Raw genomic sequence first — 17,930 nt, 5'->3', positions numbered from 1 at the left:
TAAACCAATCTACATCCCCATTCCTTCCTTATTCTCAAAAATATTCAATTTTTTTCGAAATATTTAAAAACTAGCGCATCCGCCAATTATTCCACAGTCGATATACCATTTTCGATCAAGCAATTGAGTCTTTCCTCAATAACTCGTTATCTCTATTCCTTTGGAATCATGAATTCGCTTTGTTTATTGCTCCCCAGTATCAGACCAAGCTTCCCTCTCGTATTTACGATGATTCGTGTGATGAAATTATACCGATAAGTCAAGCTTTTGAATCTACTCAATAACTTTCGATTTAATTTTCGAATTTTAAATATCCATCGATGACGAGAATGATTGATAGGTTTAACACATAATTCTTGACATTATTTAGTTGCAGGAATAATGTTTAAAGTGGAAATTAATTTATTGCTGGAAAATCAGCAGCTGCATGAGAGGTGAGAAAATGACGATCTGATACTGATTTTCAAATTTCGAGCATTGAATAATATTGAATTCTGTCCAATTTGGGGAGTTCTTCTCAGCAATGCAAAATTTTCTACCATTAAAATGAGAAAGATTGCGAAATGAGTAGTTTGTGAAGAATTTTAGGAATTTGATACACAAATTAAGCAGATATCTATCGATTCCGAAGCATATTCAATGGAGTAAGCTATTTTTTATCATTTCCAGTGAATGAATCAATGATTCACGCTGTATTTCCGGAAATATCATGATTTAGATAAACACGGTATGGAAAACCCGGCGCCTTCGCCAATTTGCAACCCAATCTTGGAAACTTTGAGATTGATTTTTGTATATTAATTGTAGGAATTTTCAGTTGAAATTGATTGTTATCGAATAAACAAATAATGGTGATTCAGATAAAGTAGTCAAACTGCCATTTTTCACCTTGAGACCGTTGTAGGAGAATGAAAACTAGTGAAATATCAATATTCCTCAACCATTCACTGAATTTCTCCGAAATTATAGCACATAAATCGAGGAAAAATGATTATATAAATAGAGGAATAGATCGACTTCCCTCGCCATTCAAAAAATCCGCATGAAAAATTTCAGTAAATCGGAATTTTTTGAAAGATTAGGAAAAAATTCATCTGAAAATATATGCATCCCAAAATCATGAAATGAAGAAAAATCTTTAGAGTTTTCAATACGATGCTAGTAACTAAGATGGGTGTTTCACCAATATTCAAAAAAATCCCGATTTCTGTTAATCAATTCTGAAAAAATTATACGAATGCAAATTTCCCAATTTCATCTCCCTATCATTTGAAAACATGAAAAGAGAGGCTGATCTGATTCTGTGGATCAATGAATAACGTAATTTCGTTATTTATTCGAAAAAATATCTCGATTGATCTCCTATTTCCGAAAATATTCAGTTTTTCCTATTTAAGGCGAAACTGGCGCATCCACCAATTTATATCGAAGTCAAAGTATAATACTACCTGCAATCAACTAATCAAATCTCCCCTTGGTAACTCATCATCTTTTTCGTTTAAAATCAACAATTCCTTTTTCAAATTGCTCAACAGAATCATATTAACCCCTCTTCACATATTTAATTGTAAAATTTAGAGGTTGAGAATCATTCGATCATAACTAAAAATTTAAAGTTTCGATATGGAGTGCCATATGTTTTCTATGTATTTCTTAGTCGCTGATTCCAAAAATCTAAGCTCATTTTTGATAATTAGAGCTACGCCCATGGCTCATAAGTATGGAACTTGTTGATGTTTTCAGAACAATTAGTTGGCTTTATACAACATAATTGTGAACCCAACAAATGCTTATATTCAATTTTTCATCCAAAACTATAACAGTTTATATAACATTTTCGTTGTTTAAAAAAAAGCTGGGTTCTGCCATCTCTTCATGAATCTGCAAACTTCTGTTGACGTATTGAAGATATCTACTCGCCCGCAACATTGTGAAGATGCTTACAGTGATCTCTTTGGTAAAATGAACAGTTACCAGCTTTTCCGGTAGATGGCGGCCATCTTGCAAACATTGAACTAAAGAAAGTTCAATGCTTGCAAATCAAAGAGGTTTGATAGGTCGTGCATAGATGGCGACGTCAGTCAAGTTCTTAATATTTGAAAAAGATTTAAATCAATTGAAATATTCATGCATTTCAATATTGTTCATGGGTTATGATTATCAATTCTAAGGTGTTATTTCTTTATCTTACCTTAGAATCTGCAATGTTCCCATATACAATCTGATTTCTGAAGAAAATAGATTGAGAGTGATGAACAGAAAAGTAATTGAAACACAGAAGTTAAAATCGGTGTTTATTTATTGAATTACAGGTTGGTTTGAAAAAAAGATTCTTTATTATATACAATTTTTTGAATAAAGTTTGAATGCATGTTTTATACATTAATGTTTTCCCTATTAATAACTTCAAGAATTATTGATACTGAATATATATTGCCCGTAATTATCTATTTATCGATCGATTTCACCGAATACAACATCCAAAGTACCAATAATAGCTACAATATCGGCTAACATGTGGTTTTTCCCAATCTTTTCTAAAGCTGCTAAATGAGCAAAACCTGGAGCTTTGATCTTGCATCTATAAGGCCTTGAACTTCCATCGGATACTAAATAAACAGCAAATTCTCCTTTCGGAGCCTCAATCGCTGTATATGTTGAACCAGGGGGTACTTGATAGCCCTGAGTGAACAGTTTGAAATGATGAATCAACGCCTCCATAGAAGTCTGGAACATAAAAAAATAATGTGAAAAATACAATTCAAAAGCTCAAAACAACAATGATTGAGCAAAATGCAAAATTTTCATTTCTTTCAATCTTTCCTTGGGAGATCAAACTTGACCTACCTTCATTTCTGCCCTACTTGGTGGTGTCACTTTAGCGTCGTCCGTTTTGATTTCTCCAGCAGGCATTTTGTTCAGACACTGATCGATAATTCTGAGAGATTGTCGCATCTCTTCAACTCTACACAAATACCTGTCATAGCAGTCACCTTTTGTACCAATCGGCACATCAAATTCAACTAAATCATATGCGTCATAAGGCTGAACTTTACGAAGATCCCATTTGATCCCTGAACCTCTGAGCATGACTCCACTGAAAAAAATTATTGTTCAGGTCAAATAAGAAGAATTTTCTTATCTACCTGAAGCCCAAATTCAAAGCATCTTCAGCAGAAACAACTCCAATATTCTCCGTTCTTTGTACCCAGATTCTGTTGGATGTTACGACGTCTTCAACCTCGTCTAACCTCTCATTGAATCTCATAGCCCAATCATGAATGTCATCCATGAGACCTATTGGCAAATCCTGAAAGAAATTAGATGTTCAAGGAATTGATCATTACCATTTTAAATGGGAACGTACCAAAGACACCCCTCCAGGCCTTATATACGCCGCATGCATTCTAGCACCTGAGACTCTCTCATAAAACTCCATTAATTTTTCCCTCTCCTCAAATAGCCAAAACAAAGGGGTGATAGCTCCAACATCCAAAATATGGGTACTAACAGCCATCAAATGGTTCAAAATTCGAGTAATCTCAGCAAATAGAACTACAAAATTTCATTTGAAAAGAAATAAGCTGGACTTTACTTGCCAGTCTTACCTCTGATGTATTTGGCTCTGATGGGAACGTCAATATTGAGCAACTTTTCAACAGCTAAACTGTAGCATTGCTCGTTGCACATCATTGATACATAATCAAGACGATCGAAATATGGCAAAGCCTGAGTATATGTCTTATATTCAATCAATTTCTCTGTTCCCCGATGCAACAGACCGATATGGGGATCGGCTCTTTTGACAATCTGCAAAAATAATATAATCAATTGGATTTTCAATTGAATAGCTTGCAGAGACCTCTCCATCTAATTCTAAGACCAAACGAAGCACACCGTGAGCGGCAGGGTGTTGGGGGCCAAAATTCAAAACAATGTTCTTGCATTCCTTCTCGGTGGGTGCTTTTTTGGCCCTATGTGGTTCCAATTTCCAATGCTTCGTGACTTCGTCAGGGTACATCAAAGGGCCAGCAAATTGCGATGCCCATTCTGAGTCAGGGTACCATTTAGCTTTTTTATCAGAACTAAAAATGTTGATACCCTGGTTATATAACCTATTAACCTACACTTTACCTCCTTGCTTATTAATTACCTAATGGATATGAATGCTCTACTGTTTTTAAAGAAGAGATTGGAAACTGAGACAGGGGATTTTTTGAATACTGAACCAAGTAATGTATTTGCCATTTTTCCACTTGAAAATTGGCTACAGCTGTCTGTAGCCAAATAATTAAATTTTAATCGCATGCGCGAGCGGATATTTAACCTACGAATAGTACGAATGTAATATTGGGAAATTCTTCTGTCTGCATAAATTTTACTTAGACAAAATCCTTCTAAATCACTAATTACTTCACGAATTTATTTTTCCGTTTAAAGAAATTTCTACTCAACACAGCACAATTTCCAAGAAAAAGAATTTTGGGACAATCGAAGAAGAAGAATTAAAGTGAATTACATTTCTGTGTCTGTAGGTCATATCAACAGTAACCAAAATTTAGAGACATTTCGAAATTGAACTTAACCTCACTTATTGCTTTGATAAACATACAAAAGGAGTATATGAAAATAATTGCTCAAAATGGCAAGTATCTTGACTAAGAAAGTGTTGAGTGATGAAATAAATGTAGGTGATTTTTTGAAGTGGTTGGAAGAATTGCATATCGAGGTGAGTTTATTATACCTATTTCATTACTAGATCAAAAGTAATATATCTTTTTTCATTCAGAACACAAAGTACCAGGAATTGAGTGAATTATGTTCCCAGAAGGATTTTGTTACATATTTTCTCAACTCACTCCATGAGCTTTCTACAAGGTAAAAAAACTTGAAACTGGGCTTGATGTATTAAACTTGAATATTTTTTCATTCAATTTCAGAGATCAATCATCAGAATTACCTACAAAATCTAAAATTCGAAATAACTCCAGTGATAATTCTAGAATAAATCGTTCTCTATTCAATGGATCACATGCACAACTCAACACAACAATTAACTCATCTCACTCTTCGCAAAGTACACTTAATTCGACTTGCACTACAAGCACTCCAAAACATAATAAATCACTAAGTTTTGATAAGAATTATTCTCCAATTCACACAAACTCAATACAAGGAAATACATCTTCAAATAAGAATTATTCTCCAATTCACACAAACTCGATACAAGGAAATACACCTTCAAATGGTTCCTCTTTCTGTTTGGGAGATTTCATTGTTAAAAGCAAAAAAAATAGTTCGAAGAAAAAATCGAATAAGAAAGCAAACACTACCTCTGACGTAGTGGATAATAAAACTTTCAAGAAACTCAAACCGACAAATTTGAATGATAGTAGGTTCAACTCAATAGATCTCAAAAGTGGAAATTCTTACAATTTCCAAAATAATATAGAAGAAGTTTCCCGAGAAAGTGTGAACCGCGATTTCATGACGAGGGAAATATCTTATTCTAAGAATAAGAGGATGGACAACAATGTTCGGGAATTATCTCATTCTAGGAATAAGAGAACAGAAGATGATGCTTGTGAATTATCTAGTGAAAAACCTGGAAGGAAGATCAACAAAGAAAAAAATACAAATCCAAAAAATGTTAGATACAAAAAAGAAATCGAGAAGATAGCTACTATTTATGAGTTTTTATTGAAAAATGGTTTAGTTCTCAGTTTGGCTGGAGAGCTGTATTTTATTATAACTTTAGTTGCAAGCAAAAGTTTCTGTGATATAGAATGTGATGAAGATGATATATCTTATGAAGGTGTTAAGTTTGATGTGATTTTTAATAATTCAGACAGAATCACTCTTTTTGCTTCTTTTGTGTTAGAAAGAGTGTTTTATTTACTGAAATCTCTAGATAAAAACACATTGAGATACTTATGTGAAAATGAAGGCATCAAAACATACTCACCGCAGTTGATCGAAAAACTTGAGGCACTAACAGAGGAAAAAGCAGAATGTAACTTGAATTTGTACAGTTCTAATGGAAAAAACAATATATGCTTCGTTTTGGAGACAGATAACCAAAGCAATTTCCCATCAGATGGATCTTTCCAAGGTTTTAAAAAACAGAGAGATATGTTTTATGAAATTTTGAGATTATGGGAGAGTAATCACATGCAACCTCACTGGGACTTTGATTTATCTCTGGGGAAGAAGGTGAGAAGTCTTGTCGCTTACCACAATGACTCTGTGAATTTTATGAGGCTCTCTAGGCTTTTTATGGAACAATTGCTGAATGCATCCAGCAATAAGGTAATAACAATTTTTTCAATATAGCTTTGTTATATTCGAAAGATTCTCTGTTGAAATTCTGATTTTGAACTTCCAGGGGTCAAGCAGCGACAAAAATTCTGACCTGCTTTCATCTTTTTCCAACTTGGACAAAGCCAAAATCGACAGGTTAAAGAACAGACTGATGAAAAAAACCACTAACGGAATCAACAGCGCTCCGGATTTCTGCGGGTATCAAGAATTTTTCAGAAGTTTCATTGTATCATCGAACAATCCAATCTTTTTGAGACACTTGTGCAACGTTTTCATTTCTGAAATTGTAGAATTGAATGGGACAACTTTCGATATCTTGGACACTGGATCAGACGGTAGATTGAACTTATTAACTGCTTGATTCTTCAAAAGATGGCAAACATGGGTAACAATCTAAAAATATTTCAATTTTTCAGAGAGCGAAACAGAGTTCGACACAAAAAAGGCTTTTGTGTCGTGCCTGAAATCGTTGAAGACGTTGGCGAAATTTTTGGGTTATATCGAATCGATGCCTTACAAAAATGATAATACTTATTCATTAGAACTGATGACATTCCAAATCAAGATTCGCAATCAGGTAATTTCTCGCTGAACCCACGATTACGAAATATCTGACAAATACTGCGTTCCAGGTAAATCCGAACTTGAACATACAAAAACTGCTTGAAGATTCAATATGTTCGGGAAGTCTCACCCTTCTGGTCCCTTGGCTCTGTGAATATCTCTCCATGTTGGATACGGTTACTTTAAGAACGAAATATTACACTGAAGTCATCCACAGTATGATCAATTTGTACAGAAGTTTTGTCCGGAACGATGCAAGTCTCCCTTTCTATAATTCCCTGTTGATTAAATTCTCCTTAGGATGGTTTTTCGAGCTGAATAACTTCCCTCAACACATTTTCTTCGAAAAATTGAATGATAACAGGTCAAAAGTTCAAAGATGTATCGGTCTTGACCGACTTAGCATTGTCGACAACAATATATTGTATATTTTTTGCCCTTTTCTTGAAGAATTCAGAAAATTGGTCGCCAACGAGACCACTGTCAAAGATCGTATAACATCTCGACATATAACCCCTTTGAGTAAAGTAGAATCCGCTAAAGAATCAATCAAGAAGAAAATTGAGGTAAGCTCTATTCCAAGCGGTGAAAAATTGAAAGCTAATCTCAAGAAATCACAGGTGCAACTCGAAGAGACATTCTTCAATGGCCATCCAAGTTCTCTGAAGAAAACAGTTGATTTTGTGGCTGAGAGAGTTGCATCGACCTGCGTTAAGCACCTGTGTTACACTGTTGTTCCCGAGTATAAAAAAGACTTCATCGGACAGTTGAAGACGAAACTGAACGAATGTTTTTTGGAATCAAGAACGAATGAGGTAAATTTTCATTTTATTTCTCGTAATATTTTTGTTTTCCAATGTGAAATTAACATCTCTTTATGTATGTCGATTTTTTTTTAGGCTGAATTGCAAAGTAGAGGTACAAGATTAGCAGAAGAAAATATGAGTGTTTTGAGGACTTTATGTGACAAAGAAGTGAATAAAATTATTGAGAGTAGAATCAGGACTTCGATCATAGCGTTGTTGCCAATGGACTACTTGCCCCAAATGCAGAATATTTGTGTTTCCGCAGGAGAACGGATGTGCCAGGAGAAAGTGCAACAGTGGGCATCCACACATATCGTTATAGGTTTGTACTTAGAAATTTTTTTATTGGTAGATGCACTTTTTCGAAAAATTGAAAAAATACTTAAATTCAGTATAGCCGATTAAAAAGAAACTAACTTTGACGTTCCCTCGTGAGAAGATGCTATAAAATCCATTTTAATCGGAAAAAAACCTCGAAAGATGCGAAAACGATACGTCATTGATCATTTCCAATCGCTGATGCCCAGTCGAATGTTACGCCCATGTCCGTGCCGTTCCCGAACTATTAAGCTGAAAATTATTCTGATTTTTTCATGAAACCCGAGATTTTTTATGAAAATCTGAAAGTGTAGAATTCCATAAAAACCTCGAAATTAGTTCAATCGAATTTCTAGATTTTTCTCAAAAATCTTGCGTTTCATGGAAAAATTGCATGAGAGAAGAAAGTTTTTCAGTTAAACAGGCTTTAAGATGGATTCAACAATTTTCAAGGAATTCATTTATGGGGTTAATGTGGCCTAGTAAAAAGTGTTCATCGCATTGCCCAAATAGGTAAAATTATGAGGTTTCGCTCATCATAAACTCCTTTGTACCAAATTCAGTGATTTTCACATGGCCCCATTCTAAGAGAAAGAGAAAAAAAGTCAGAGGGCAAATATTATCTTGATTTTGTTTTGATGAATTGATTTCGGGATACAGAAGATGATCTAATCACTTTCTGAAGAACTAAATTACTAATTGGTGTCTTTAAAATGAATTACAGGCCTTTTGATGAAGGAAGTAAGAGCAGAAATCAGGAATCTCGTGGAATCTGCTAATAATATAGGAAAAACAAAGCCATCCTATGCTTTACCACCTAGCGGTAATGATATTATACATGACCAAAGCGCAGAAACTGGACCACATACCCTCAATGAGATAAGGGTATGTATAGCCGCATAAAATATTTTTCTCATGAATAAAGCTGAAAAAAATATCAAACTTCTGTCTATTTATTTAATCGAGCTCTGAGCTGAGTTTGAACGTTTATCAATTGTGAAATTCTAATAAAAGCAAAACTTCTAAGACTATTTCATCACTTGCAATAATTTCAGTACATAACGGCATGTCTGTTAACCAATCCGAAAGGAATTCCAAAGGAAAAAGTAATCGAAATCCTGAGTGATGTTCATAAGACTGTAACAGCACGGTGCGATCTCAATGAAATGGTCATTGTAATGCTCTGTTCCCAACTCATCGATTTGATGATGCTCATGGGTAAGAATTATGTCGTCACTGTCATAAAATACCTAACCTACAATCCTAATTGACAGTTGACTTATATATATTTGACGTTTCAGTTTCATGTCAACCATCGACGTTTCTGGCCACAAAAGAATATTTCTTGAAAATATGGAAACTGAACGTGGACAAATCGAACGAGCTGTTCGAAGGTTTGATCAGCTTGAAAAATTTCAAAGTTATCAAAAAGTACGGTAAAGTTGAGGAATCTCTGAGCGTTAAAGCGAAGATTTGCGTGGACCTCATAATGGAAAACCTCATAACGTGCCAATATTTCGAATACCAGTGCATGGGATTGTTCAAGAACGAGTTAGACGGTGACATCTTGAAAGTCGTGACTTTATTTTTCAAGAAATTCGTTGACGCATACAAGGAACGAAGCAAATCCAGCGAGTTCACCTATTTGTTAGAATTTTTATCCGACTATTGTATTGACCTGTGAATAATTCGATGGAAAAATGATCTAGTTTAATGTTATTTATTACCCGTATATGTTATTTGAAATTTTATTCTTTGTACACGTGATCGCTTATTTCGTAAAATAAATTTTAAAATTTTCTCTCTGGTTTTTCCGCATCCTTGAAATCCCGAAAAAACAATTAGGAAATTTCCTGGAAACTGTCATAATTGGCGTTAAATCAAAGTCGATATTTTTCAAACTGACCAAAACGCCGATTTAAAAAAAATGTCTGCGACAAACGTTCAAGAAAATAATGACGAACGCGAAATCGAAAACGTGATGGAGGATCTATTAACAACAGTTGACGAAGTGGAAGAACAACAAGACGCAATCGAAAAGTATCTGGAGAATGTTGATGAAGACGAAGAGAACGAACAATTGATCGATTATCACGAACAGGTGTTACGGTATCTGAAGGATCAAGAGTTCTACGTTCCTGAAGAAGATGTAGAGGTTAGGGACTTCCCAGAAATGGAGCCACAGGAAGTGATACAAGGGGCAGCAAAACATGTTCTTATGCAACTTTTGACCGATGTCGACAACATAACGGCTTTCAAAGAGGCCTATTCCAAAAAGAAGGAACTCAGCAACCAGTACCAACTGTTCGATTTGACCCAGTTGATTCCGAACTTTCACATCAGTAAGTCAAAAGAAAAACATTTTTGAACACTGATTTAACTTTTCCCGTATTACCTTCCATCTTCATACTGGATTGATATTTTCGTTGTTCAAAAACTTTTGTTAGTTTCATTTCTCTTCCATTGGAAACGTTAATTTCCAATGAAACTCAAGGAAAAGAAACAAAATGAATCTCTACTTTGGAATTGTGGAATCGTGTGTAAAGGATAAAAGTTGGATCGCCTTTTCATCTTATATATTGATTATTACACAAAATCATCATGGATATATCACATTTTTAAATAATAGTAAAAACTGTTTTCAATCTTACCTTAGCAAAATATATATACTTTGAATACATCTATATACAAATTTGAAAAACATTTGTAGCACGCAGTAGCGAAGTAATTGATGCCATCCAGAGCATTTCGACAATTCCACTGCACAGAAACACCAAAGAATATAATGCAGAAATCAAATTGTAAAAGCTACAACCCACTTAGATTAGATATTTGTTCAAAATGGACATTTGTGATTTATCACTACGTTTCAAACGTTTTTTTTATTATTATCCTCAAATTGTCTGGTTCCGGTATGAGTGTAGGTCTCAAGATTCATTTCCAGCGTCCTGCAACAGTAAATCGGATGTTGTTATTTTTGCAGATGATAAAGTGGTGGATATGTTGTCTTTTAGAGAGACTCTCATGATTAGTAAGGTAGACAATAAAGGTCAAGTGGAGCCTGTAGGTGGACTTTGTCTCGATGTCCAAACTGCGCTAGGCGCCAAATGGGACAAGCCTAGGAAAGTACCTGATTTCACGAAGGCTCTCATGGATGCCTGCGTCGACATCAAAAGTGAGTGACACACAGATTTGGAATTTTTCTAATTCTTTAATCTATTTCTTTCCAACACTTATTTCTTCCACACTAAATCAAGAAATAAACAACAATAAACGAAGAAATTGAAAGAAGAATTAACAGATTATCTGTAAGAAATCACAAATAACGTATTATAAAAATCAATAATAAACGAAAAAATTTAAAGCATAAATCGTGAATACTGTAATATAAAAACAAATAATAAACCAAGAGGATGATATCTATAAACAAAAACAGGTAATAAACAAAATTTACGGAAATAAACCATGAATATCACAATACAAAAACAAATGATAAAGAAATGGGAAGGAGATATAGATTAGATTATCTATAAAAAAACACGAATACCGTAATAAGAGAACAGATATGAACAAAGAAAGTGAATATCTGTGAATAAACCGTGAATACCATAATAAAAAACGGATAAACAAAAAAATTGAAAGAAGAATTTCCTGATTATCTGTAACCACGAAAAACGTAATACAATAAACAATAACAGAGAATAAACAAAGGAATTGAAAGAAGAATTTCCACATCTGTAAATGAACCATGAATAACATTATACAAAAAATCGATAATAAGCAAAGAAATTAAAAGGAGAATTTTTCAGATAAAAATAAACCATTATACAGAAACGGATAATAAAAACATTTAAATAGAAATTTTCAGATTATCGGTAACTAATAAGTCATGAATACCGTAATACAAAAACAGATAATAAATAAAACTTTAAAAAAATAAGGAGAAAAAAAATAAAAATATAAAATTGGGATTTTTTTTTGGGAATCTCAAACTTTTTCAAGGACAATAAAATTTTTTCTAAAACATTAAGTTTTGAAAGTCGGTGAATGTACATTTACAGAAAGGTATTCAGAAGAATCCAAAGAACAAACGAGAAAAGATCTAGAAGAATACGCCAAGTTTCTGGATGAAGAAATGAGAAAACACCAGAAGAAATTTCTGGTGCATATGTCCACGCAATTCAACGTGGATGGAAAAAACGCAGGTTCAAGACTGACATCTTGGGTGGACAGAAATTTACATACGCTGGAAGAAAAAAGAACAGAGTAAGACATTAACCGGAGTATTGACAAAAAACAAATCGAAAAGAGTTGAATAAAATGGATTATTCCAGGTATATAATAGCTCAAGGCAAGGAAGAGAACATTTTGGACCAGAAACAACTCTACATATACATCGGCAAGAAACACTACGATGTTAGGGTACAACCGGCAAAAGACTACTGCAAAAAATACTGCTACAGTTTCCGAAGGGCGCGAGATTTCCTATCAGAGGGTGCCAATTTCATTCTGATGAGGTACCTGGCCATAGTTAAATTCATCGGTCAATTTGAACTATCTTCAATACACATCGAAGGCGGATTGTGCAGAAATATTTACGTGAGTGTTAGATTACTCCAAGGCGTTACAAATCATCACTTTAACGAATAATTTCAAGCAATGCGACGGTCCGCTAGGTGGGTACATAAACAACGAGAAGATGGACCTGTACAAAGTCTACAGGACAATTGTGGAAGAATGCGGCATCATCCATAGATCTTGCACTATACTCTCCTTGGACGGTATGCCATTTCGAAAACATTTAGCGAATAGAAAAAAATTTCAAACCGTTTCAGGCAGAATCATGAAGCACGATTGGGAAAAATGCGACTATGTGCTCCAGATTAACCCAATCGTGTCACCGGCGCAGAAAAAAAGAGCGACGATGATCCTCCACTTTGACGAAGCTTGGAAGCACGACCTCCAATTGTTCTCTAAATATCTGGATAAGAAGGCGAGTGTTTCATTATTACTGATCACTGTGATCTTCCCAAATGATGTAACAACGTTTCTATTTGTTTTCAGTCAGCAGCTTCCTTCCATATGAAGTCTTACCTTTACGACCACAAGGAAATCGGAAGCCTGATTAACGATTATGTTCAGAACATACTCCAAATCAAACCGGAGAACATAATACAATTTACCAAACATTTCTTCTTGAGCTATGCCCCTTACCTGCTTCCAAGGGCGGAATATTTCGAACAAGACGTTAACAAATGCTTTTACGGAGAAGATGTAGAAGGCAATGATATTTGAATTGTCCCATCTTGTACTTGAGAATAAACGTAATGTAAATGTTACTTAACATCTGTCAGGAATTTCACTTTTTTGACAGCATGAAACGTCTAAGGCAAAATCTAGGTTAGTTGGGTGCTCACTTTATTGGAGAATCCCCTCCGAGACTAGCTACCCCTTTTTTTTTAAAGGATAACATATTCCGCAAGTTCCAGAGACCTCGGGCATTCACTGTTCATGAAATAAATGTTTACAATTCAACAGCAAGATGTTAGTCAGTCTAGAGGAGTCCTTCTCGATGATCTTTCTTTGGCAAACCCCACAAGCCACTTCCTCAATCATCAGCATCGTTTTGTTGGCCTCTAACCAACTTGTGCTGAAGGTTAGGTTAGGTCCCCTTGTTTCGGACAAGATGTCAATAAATGCTTATATGGAGAAAATGTAGAACGCAATAATACTTGAATCTCGTACTTGAGAATAACATGTAGATATCACTTGACATCTGTCAGAAATGTCACTTTTGACAATGTCAAATGTCATTAGAGAAAATTGAGGTTAATTGGATGCTTACTTTATTAGGAGAATCACCGCCGAGATTAGCTGGGTCTTTTTTTCAATGGATAACATATTCCGCAAGTTCCAGAGCCCTCGGGCATGCACTGTTCGTGAAATGCGTGTTTACAATTGAACAACAATATGTTAGTCATTCTAGAAGAGTCCTTCTCGATGATCTTTCGGTGGCAAGCCCCACACACCACCTCCTCGATGATCGACACACCTTTCTGTTGTACTCTGACCAACTTCTGCTGAAGGTTGAAGTAATCGGACATTAAAATTTTCTTGCAACCTTCCTGGACAGAAACCTGCAAAAAATAAATATTCCTAAAACCTACACTTTGCTCTGAAAATGTAAAATAAATTCATCTGTCAAGAAAAATACTACCTGTCATTTATTTCGAGGTTATGTTAAAAGAAAATTGACTAACAAATGATTTGATTTTGGCGTTTTATCGCTTCTACTTACTCGTAAGTTATATTGATACAGCATCTTGACTAGGGAATTCTTCAGACCAGGTATCACAGTATTATCTTTGATTTTTTGTATGAGCATTGTGGGATCGACAAATGTTCCTATACTTTGTAAAAGAAAATTAATATACTCGGGTTTATCCACCGAATGATTCATCAGGTCACACCAAAGTTCAGGATCGTCGTGTTCTTGACAGAAAGTTATGGCATGTTGCATATCTTGAAGCTTACTGATTATCAACTCCAGAGCTTCCTTCGTGTCACCCATTTTTCCTTTAAATCACGAATTAATCGTTGAATTTTATGAATTTACACAAAACTCACCGAGGAGAAAAACCATCTCAGGATAATATTTTTCTTTCTGACAAATATTCAGAGCTTCTTGAATGGGATAATATTCAGATTTCTTCAGGAACGGTAACAATTTCTCCCTGTCGTACATGGCATACAGTCTGACCAATTCCCTGTGGTATTCCCCCTTTGGATTTTTCTTATCGAACTCATGTAAATACTACAACAAAATTGAATAAAAATTTCCTTTCCAAGAATTCCAAAATTACCCTGTATAGATGAAATTCGTGTTTGCTGAGGCTTTCTACGATCGTTTCCGAAGGTATGTGATTTTTTTCCATGAGCAAAGCGACAGTCTTTTTATAGTCTAAGTCCATGAGATCTACCAACATATCTTGTATGACACCATAAAGGTTGTGTTTTTGTATTAAGGCAAAAACATCTTTGTGCTTTAATCTGCAATTAACCGTTTAATTCTGGCGGAAATTAAGGATATGTTTACTTACTTTAGGTACATAGAGAGACTTTTGTCATATTTTTTTTCGTAACTGTATAATATGGCTAAAGCTTCGAGATACATATTCTTATCGGTGTCGCATATCAATAAATGCTCTAAAACAGCATTAATTACAGCAACTACGTTGTAAAGTCGAGGATCCCATTCTTTAACCAAATTCAAGAATCCCTACAAGAAAATATTGAAATGAATTCCTGAATCAAGAAATCTACTGAAGAAATGTTGAGTTTTTCATCAATGATTCCGATAAAATTAAAAAAACTCAAAAACTGTTGGACTAATTTTGAGCTAAATCAATCATGCAAAATTTCCCACCGATAAATTCAAACTTGAAAAAGTGGCCACAATAATTTTTTTTGCAAAATTTGAGTAACTCAAAAACCATTCTTCCGATTTCCACCAAAATCAAAAGTCAAAACTCACCTGGCTGTCCAATTTCAAAAATTCATACAGAATCATTTCGTAAATGTGAGGATTCAACTTGTGATTGTAAGATCTTGGGATATAAGGACTAACAGATCTAAAAAAAAAGAAATTGTTCCCGTTATACACAGCGTCGAAGAAAATATGGACAAATAATCACAGTGCTCACCTCAACTGATGTTTAGCGGCAAATTTATAAATCTGCTCCTCCCACAAAGCCGATTTGTTCTGAAAAATTTTCAAACATAATTTACCGGCCTGGTCGCACATCTGGTTCGCCAACAAATAGTCCAAATATTGTACCCCCACATTTTCAAGGTTATACCTTCGAACCCCCCTCCCATCGCTCTTTATCAGGATGTCCAGAGCATCTTCGAATTTTCTAAAAAATATTCTATTCTAGAAGATCGATAAATTTTTCAGCATTCACTGCGATACGTTTGAACTACCGAGGTATTTCTCAAATTCTTTACAATTCACTCACTTATGTTGTATGAACCACTGTATCCTGTCGTCTAAATCATAAGGGCTAGCTACGACGACGTCTTTGGGAGCGACAATGAAAAATCTGTTCTCTTCTAATAACACATCTAGATGGTAATCATTCACACTATACTCTTTATAACCACGTAAAGACAAACTATCGGTACAAATGTCTGTGTAATCGTTATCCCTATATTCAACAATGTACAACTGGGGACGTAAACTCTTTTGATCTTCATCCAATTCTTTGGAGCATCCCAAAAGTACCAATTGATGGTCCAGCGGTGCTATTCCGCTGATGTAAAATTCCGTTTGAAAGGTAGAAACTGCACAGAAAAAATGGAATAAGGAATAAGAAATAATGGAACCTCGATGTATTTACCTGGATCAACTAAATATTCAGGAAGATTTTTATTGGCTAGTTCAATGTTACTTCTCTTTCTGATTATGCACACTCTCACCGTATCAACCCACCCTATAAGTAACGTTCTAGCATCCGCCCATCGTAAATTACATCTGAATTTCTCAATAGACAAGCTGAAATCAAAACAATTATTGAATTGAACGATTATTTTGATTATGAATGTGAAAATATGGAAAGATGTTTACTTTTTATGCTCCTCCCATTTGATGAGACCTAAGGAGCATCTAGCATTCATATCATAAACTCTAACACCAACATTGCTAGACCACGCTATAAAATTTCCTTTCCAGCTCAAACTCCTAACAAAACCCTCACTTTCACAGAGAACAGTAGGTCTCAGACTTCCCAGAAAAGTTCGTTCATATAACGTTAGCTTATCGTCACCTTCAAATAAAGGAAGAACTCAAATTTACATTAATAAAAATATTCCGGATTCCTACCTAAAATAAATCTTTTAGTACTTCCATACTTGTTATAATTTGGATCGAGTGCAACAGTTTTCACTAAACGGCCAACGTTCAAGGTAAAATTGTTCTCTTTGTTGAATAGGCTGTGAATGAATATTTTCCCGTCATCCGAACATGTGGCAATGAATTCTCCGTTTGAGTCTATTGAAATCTGATTGACACCAACTGTGTGAGCTTTCAGTTCTTTTCCTTCTATGTTATTTCCCTGGTGGTCAAGAAGATGAATAACGCCCCAATGTGATCCAAGACATATAAACTGAAATAAAGATACTGTTGTCTTGGTTATCTTCCATACTAATATGACTCACCTTTGGGTGAACGCAAATGCAAGTTGCTTCAGATTTGAATAAGATACTTTGCAAATCATTAGATAATCGCGCATATTTCAATTTAGGCTCAATTTCTTCCTCTTCAGTGTCACTTGTTGTTGTGGATTCCTACAAAGAGGGAAAGTTGAGGGTGTTTCGAAGGAGGATGTAACCTCCTTCTAGGAGATTCATAGTTGGAAAACAGTGATGACTGATAAAATTTGATGTACCTACATTCATACTGGGATCTGACATATTTATTTTGAACCTTATTATATTATCTAAATATTTTTCTTGAATTTGGAGATTTCTTTGTCATTTTTCAAGTTTGGTTGAGATAAAAGGTGACATGAAAACAATTTTGACGTTTCGAACTTTAGGACTACTAAGCACAAAATCTACAAACAAATTTCTGGAGGAACTGCAGGAACTATTCAGAAACTGGGTCGAAACTGAAACTACGAATCTTTTCTACGGTCGAATCGAAAGGTTTATAGCCCTAATTTCCACGAATTTATCCGTAACACAGGAACAGAGTTTGGGAATTGACGGTCTGATTAGTTTTTCTGAATTGACTATCGGGGAATTTCATTGTAATCTATCACTGATAGCAATATTTGAGTTTATTACGAGTCTCTCTTCGTTCTGAAATAAAATCAACAGATCATTATTTATATAAGAGCTATAAGAGCTTACTGGAGAAAG

General features: G+C 34.8%; 4 protein-coding genes across 5 annotated transcripts; 2 read left to right on the top strand and 2 right to left on the bottom strand.

The window, feature by feature from the left end:
• Positions 1 to 2,281: 2,281 nt before the first annotated feature.
• On the bottom strand, positions 2,282 to 4,315 carry LOC123320651 (NADH-ubiquinone oxidoreductase 49 kDa subunit). Its single transcript, XM_044908025.1, has 7 exons — positions 4,154 to 4,315; positions 3,863 to 4,085; positions 3,609 to 3,810; positions 3,368 to 3,555; positions 3,147 to 3,310; positions 2,848 to 3,097; positions 2,282 to 2,727 (listed from the first exon to the last, which is right to left on the bottom strand). Exons 1-7 carry the CDS (start codon positions 4,306 to 4,308, stop codon positions 2,452 to 2,454), a joined length of 1,458 nt encoding a protein of 485 aa, XP_044763960.1. The 5' UTR covers positions 4,309 to 4,315; the 3' UTR covers positions 2,282 to 2,451.
• A 268-nt stretch (positions 4,316 to 4,583) lies between these two features.
• LOC123319984 (codanin-1) lies at positions 4,584 to 9,809 on the top strand. Of its 2 annotated transcripts, none has more exons than XM_044907091.1 (11): positions 4,584 to 4,729; positions 4,790 to 4,878; positions 4,941 to 6,309; positions 6,386 to 6,656; positions 6,738 to 6,898; positions 6,954 to 7,451; positions 7,506 to 7,700; positions 7,785 to 8,013; positions 8,734 to 8,894; positions 9,065 to 9,227; positions 9,311 to 9,809. In XM_044907091.1, the coding sequence occupies exons 1-11, from the start codon at positions 4,643 to 4,645 to the stop codon at positions 9,691 to 9,693; spliced, it is 3,606 nt and encodes a 1,201-aa protein (XP_044763026.1). In that variant the 5' UTR covers positions 4,584 to 4,642; the 3' UTR covers positions 9,694 to 9,809. The 2 variants fall into 2 exon arrangements, with proteins under 2 accessions (XP_044763026.1, XP_044763025.1); XM_044907090.1 differs by having other exon boundaries at positions 7,497 to 7,700.
• Positions 9,810 to 9,878: 69 nt separating this feature from the next.
• On the top strand, positions 9,879 to 13,348 carry LOC123319987 (ciliogenesis-associated TTC17-interacting protein). The gene is made up of 7 exons (XM_044907093.1): positions 9,879 to 10,351; positions 10,993 to 11,184; positions 12,071 to 12,275; positions 12,344 to 12,608; positions 12,667 to 12,790; positions 12,845 to 13,002; positions 13,074 to 13,348. Exons 1-7 carry the CDS (start codon positions 9,937 to 9,939, stop codon positions 13,302 to 13,304), a joined length of 1,590 nt encoding a protein of 529 aa, XP_044763028.1. The 5' UTR covers positions 9,879 to 9,936; the 3' UTR covers positions 13,305 to 13,348.
• Positions 10,569 to 17,611, bottom strand: LOC123319986 (vacuolar protein sorting-associated protein 41 homolog). The gene is made up of 14 exons (XM_044907092.1): positions 17,460 to 17,611; positions 17,226 to 17,354; positions 16,891 to 17,173; positions 16,636 to 16,834; positions 16,409 to 16,563; positions 16,028 to 16,352; positions 15,713 to 15,925; positions 15,544 to 15,640; positions 15,110 to 15,288; positions 14,873 to 15,059; positions 14,637 to 14,823; positions 14,308 to 14,585; positions 13,855 to 14,146; positions 10,569 to 10,957 (listed from the first exon to the last, which is right to left on the bottom strand). Exons 1-13 carry the CDS (start codon positions 17,478 to 17,480, stop codon positions 13,880 to 13,882), a joined length of 2,520 nt encoding a protein of 839 aa, XP_044763027.1. The 5' UTR covers positions 17,481 to 17,611; the 3' UTR covers positions 10,569 to 10,957; positions 13,855 to 13,879.
• Between the last annotated feature and the right edge of the window lie 319 nt (positions 17,612 to 17,930).

Source organism: Coccinella septempunctata, chromosome 9 (assembly GCF_907165205.1).
Source record: "Coccinella septempunctata chromosome 9, icCocSept1.1, whole genome shotgun sequence".
Taxonomy (NCBI): domain Eukaryota; kingdom Metazoa; phylum Arthropoda; class Insecta; order Coleoptera; family Coccinellidae; genus Coccinella; species Coccinella septempunctata.
The sequence above is the reverse complement of the archived record's forward strand: the minus strand, read 5'-3'. Positions and strand labels throughout refer to the sequence as shown.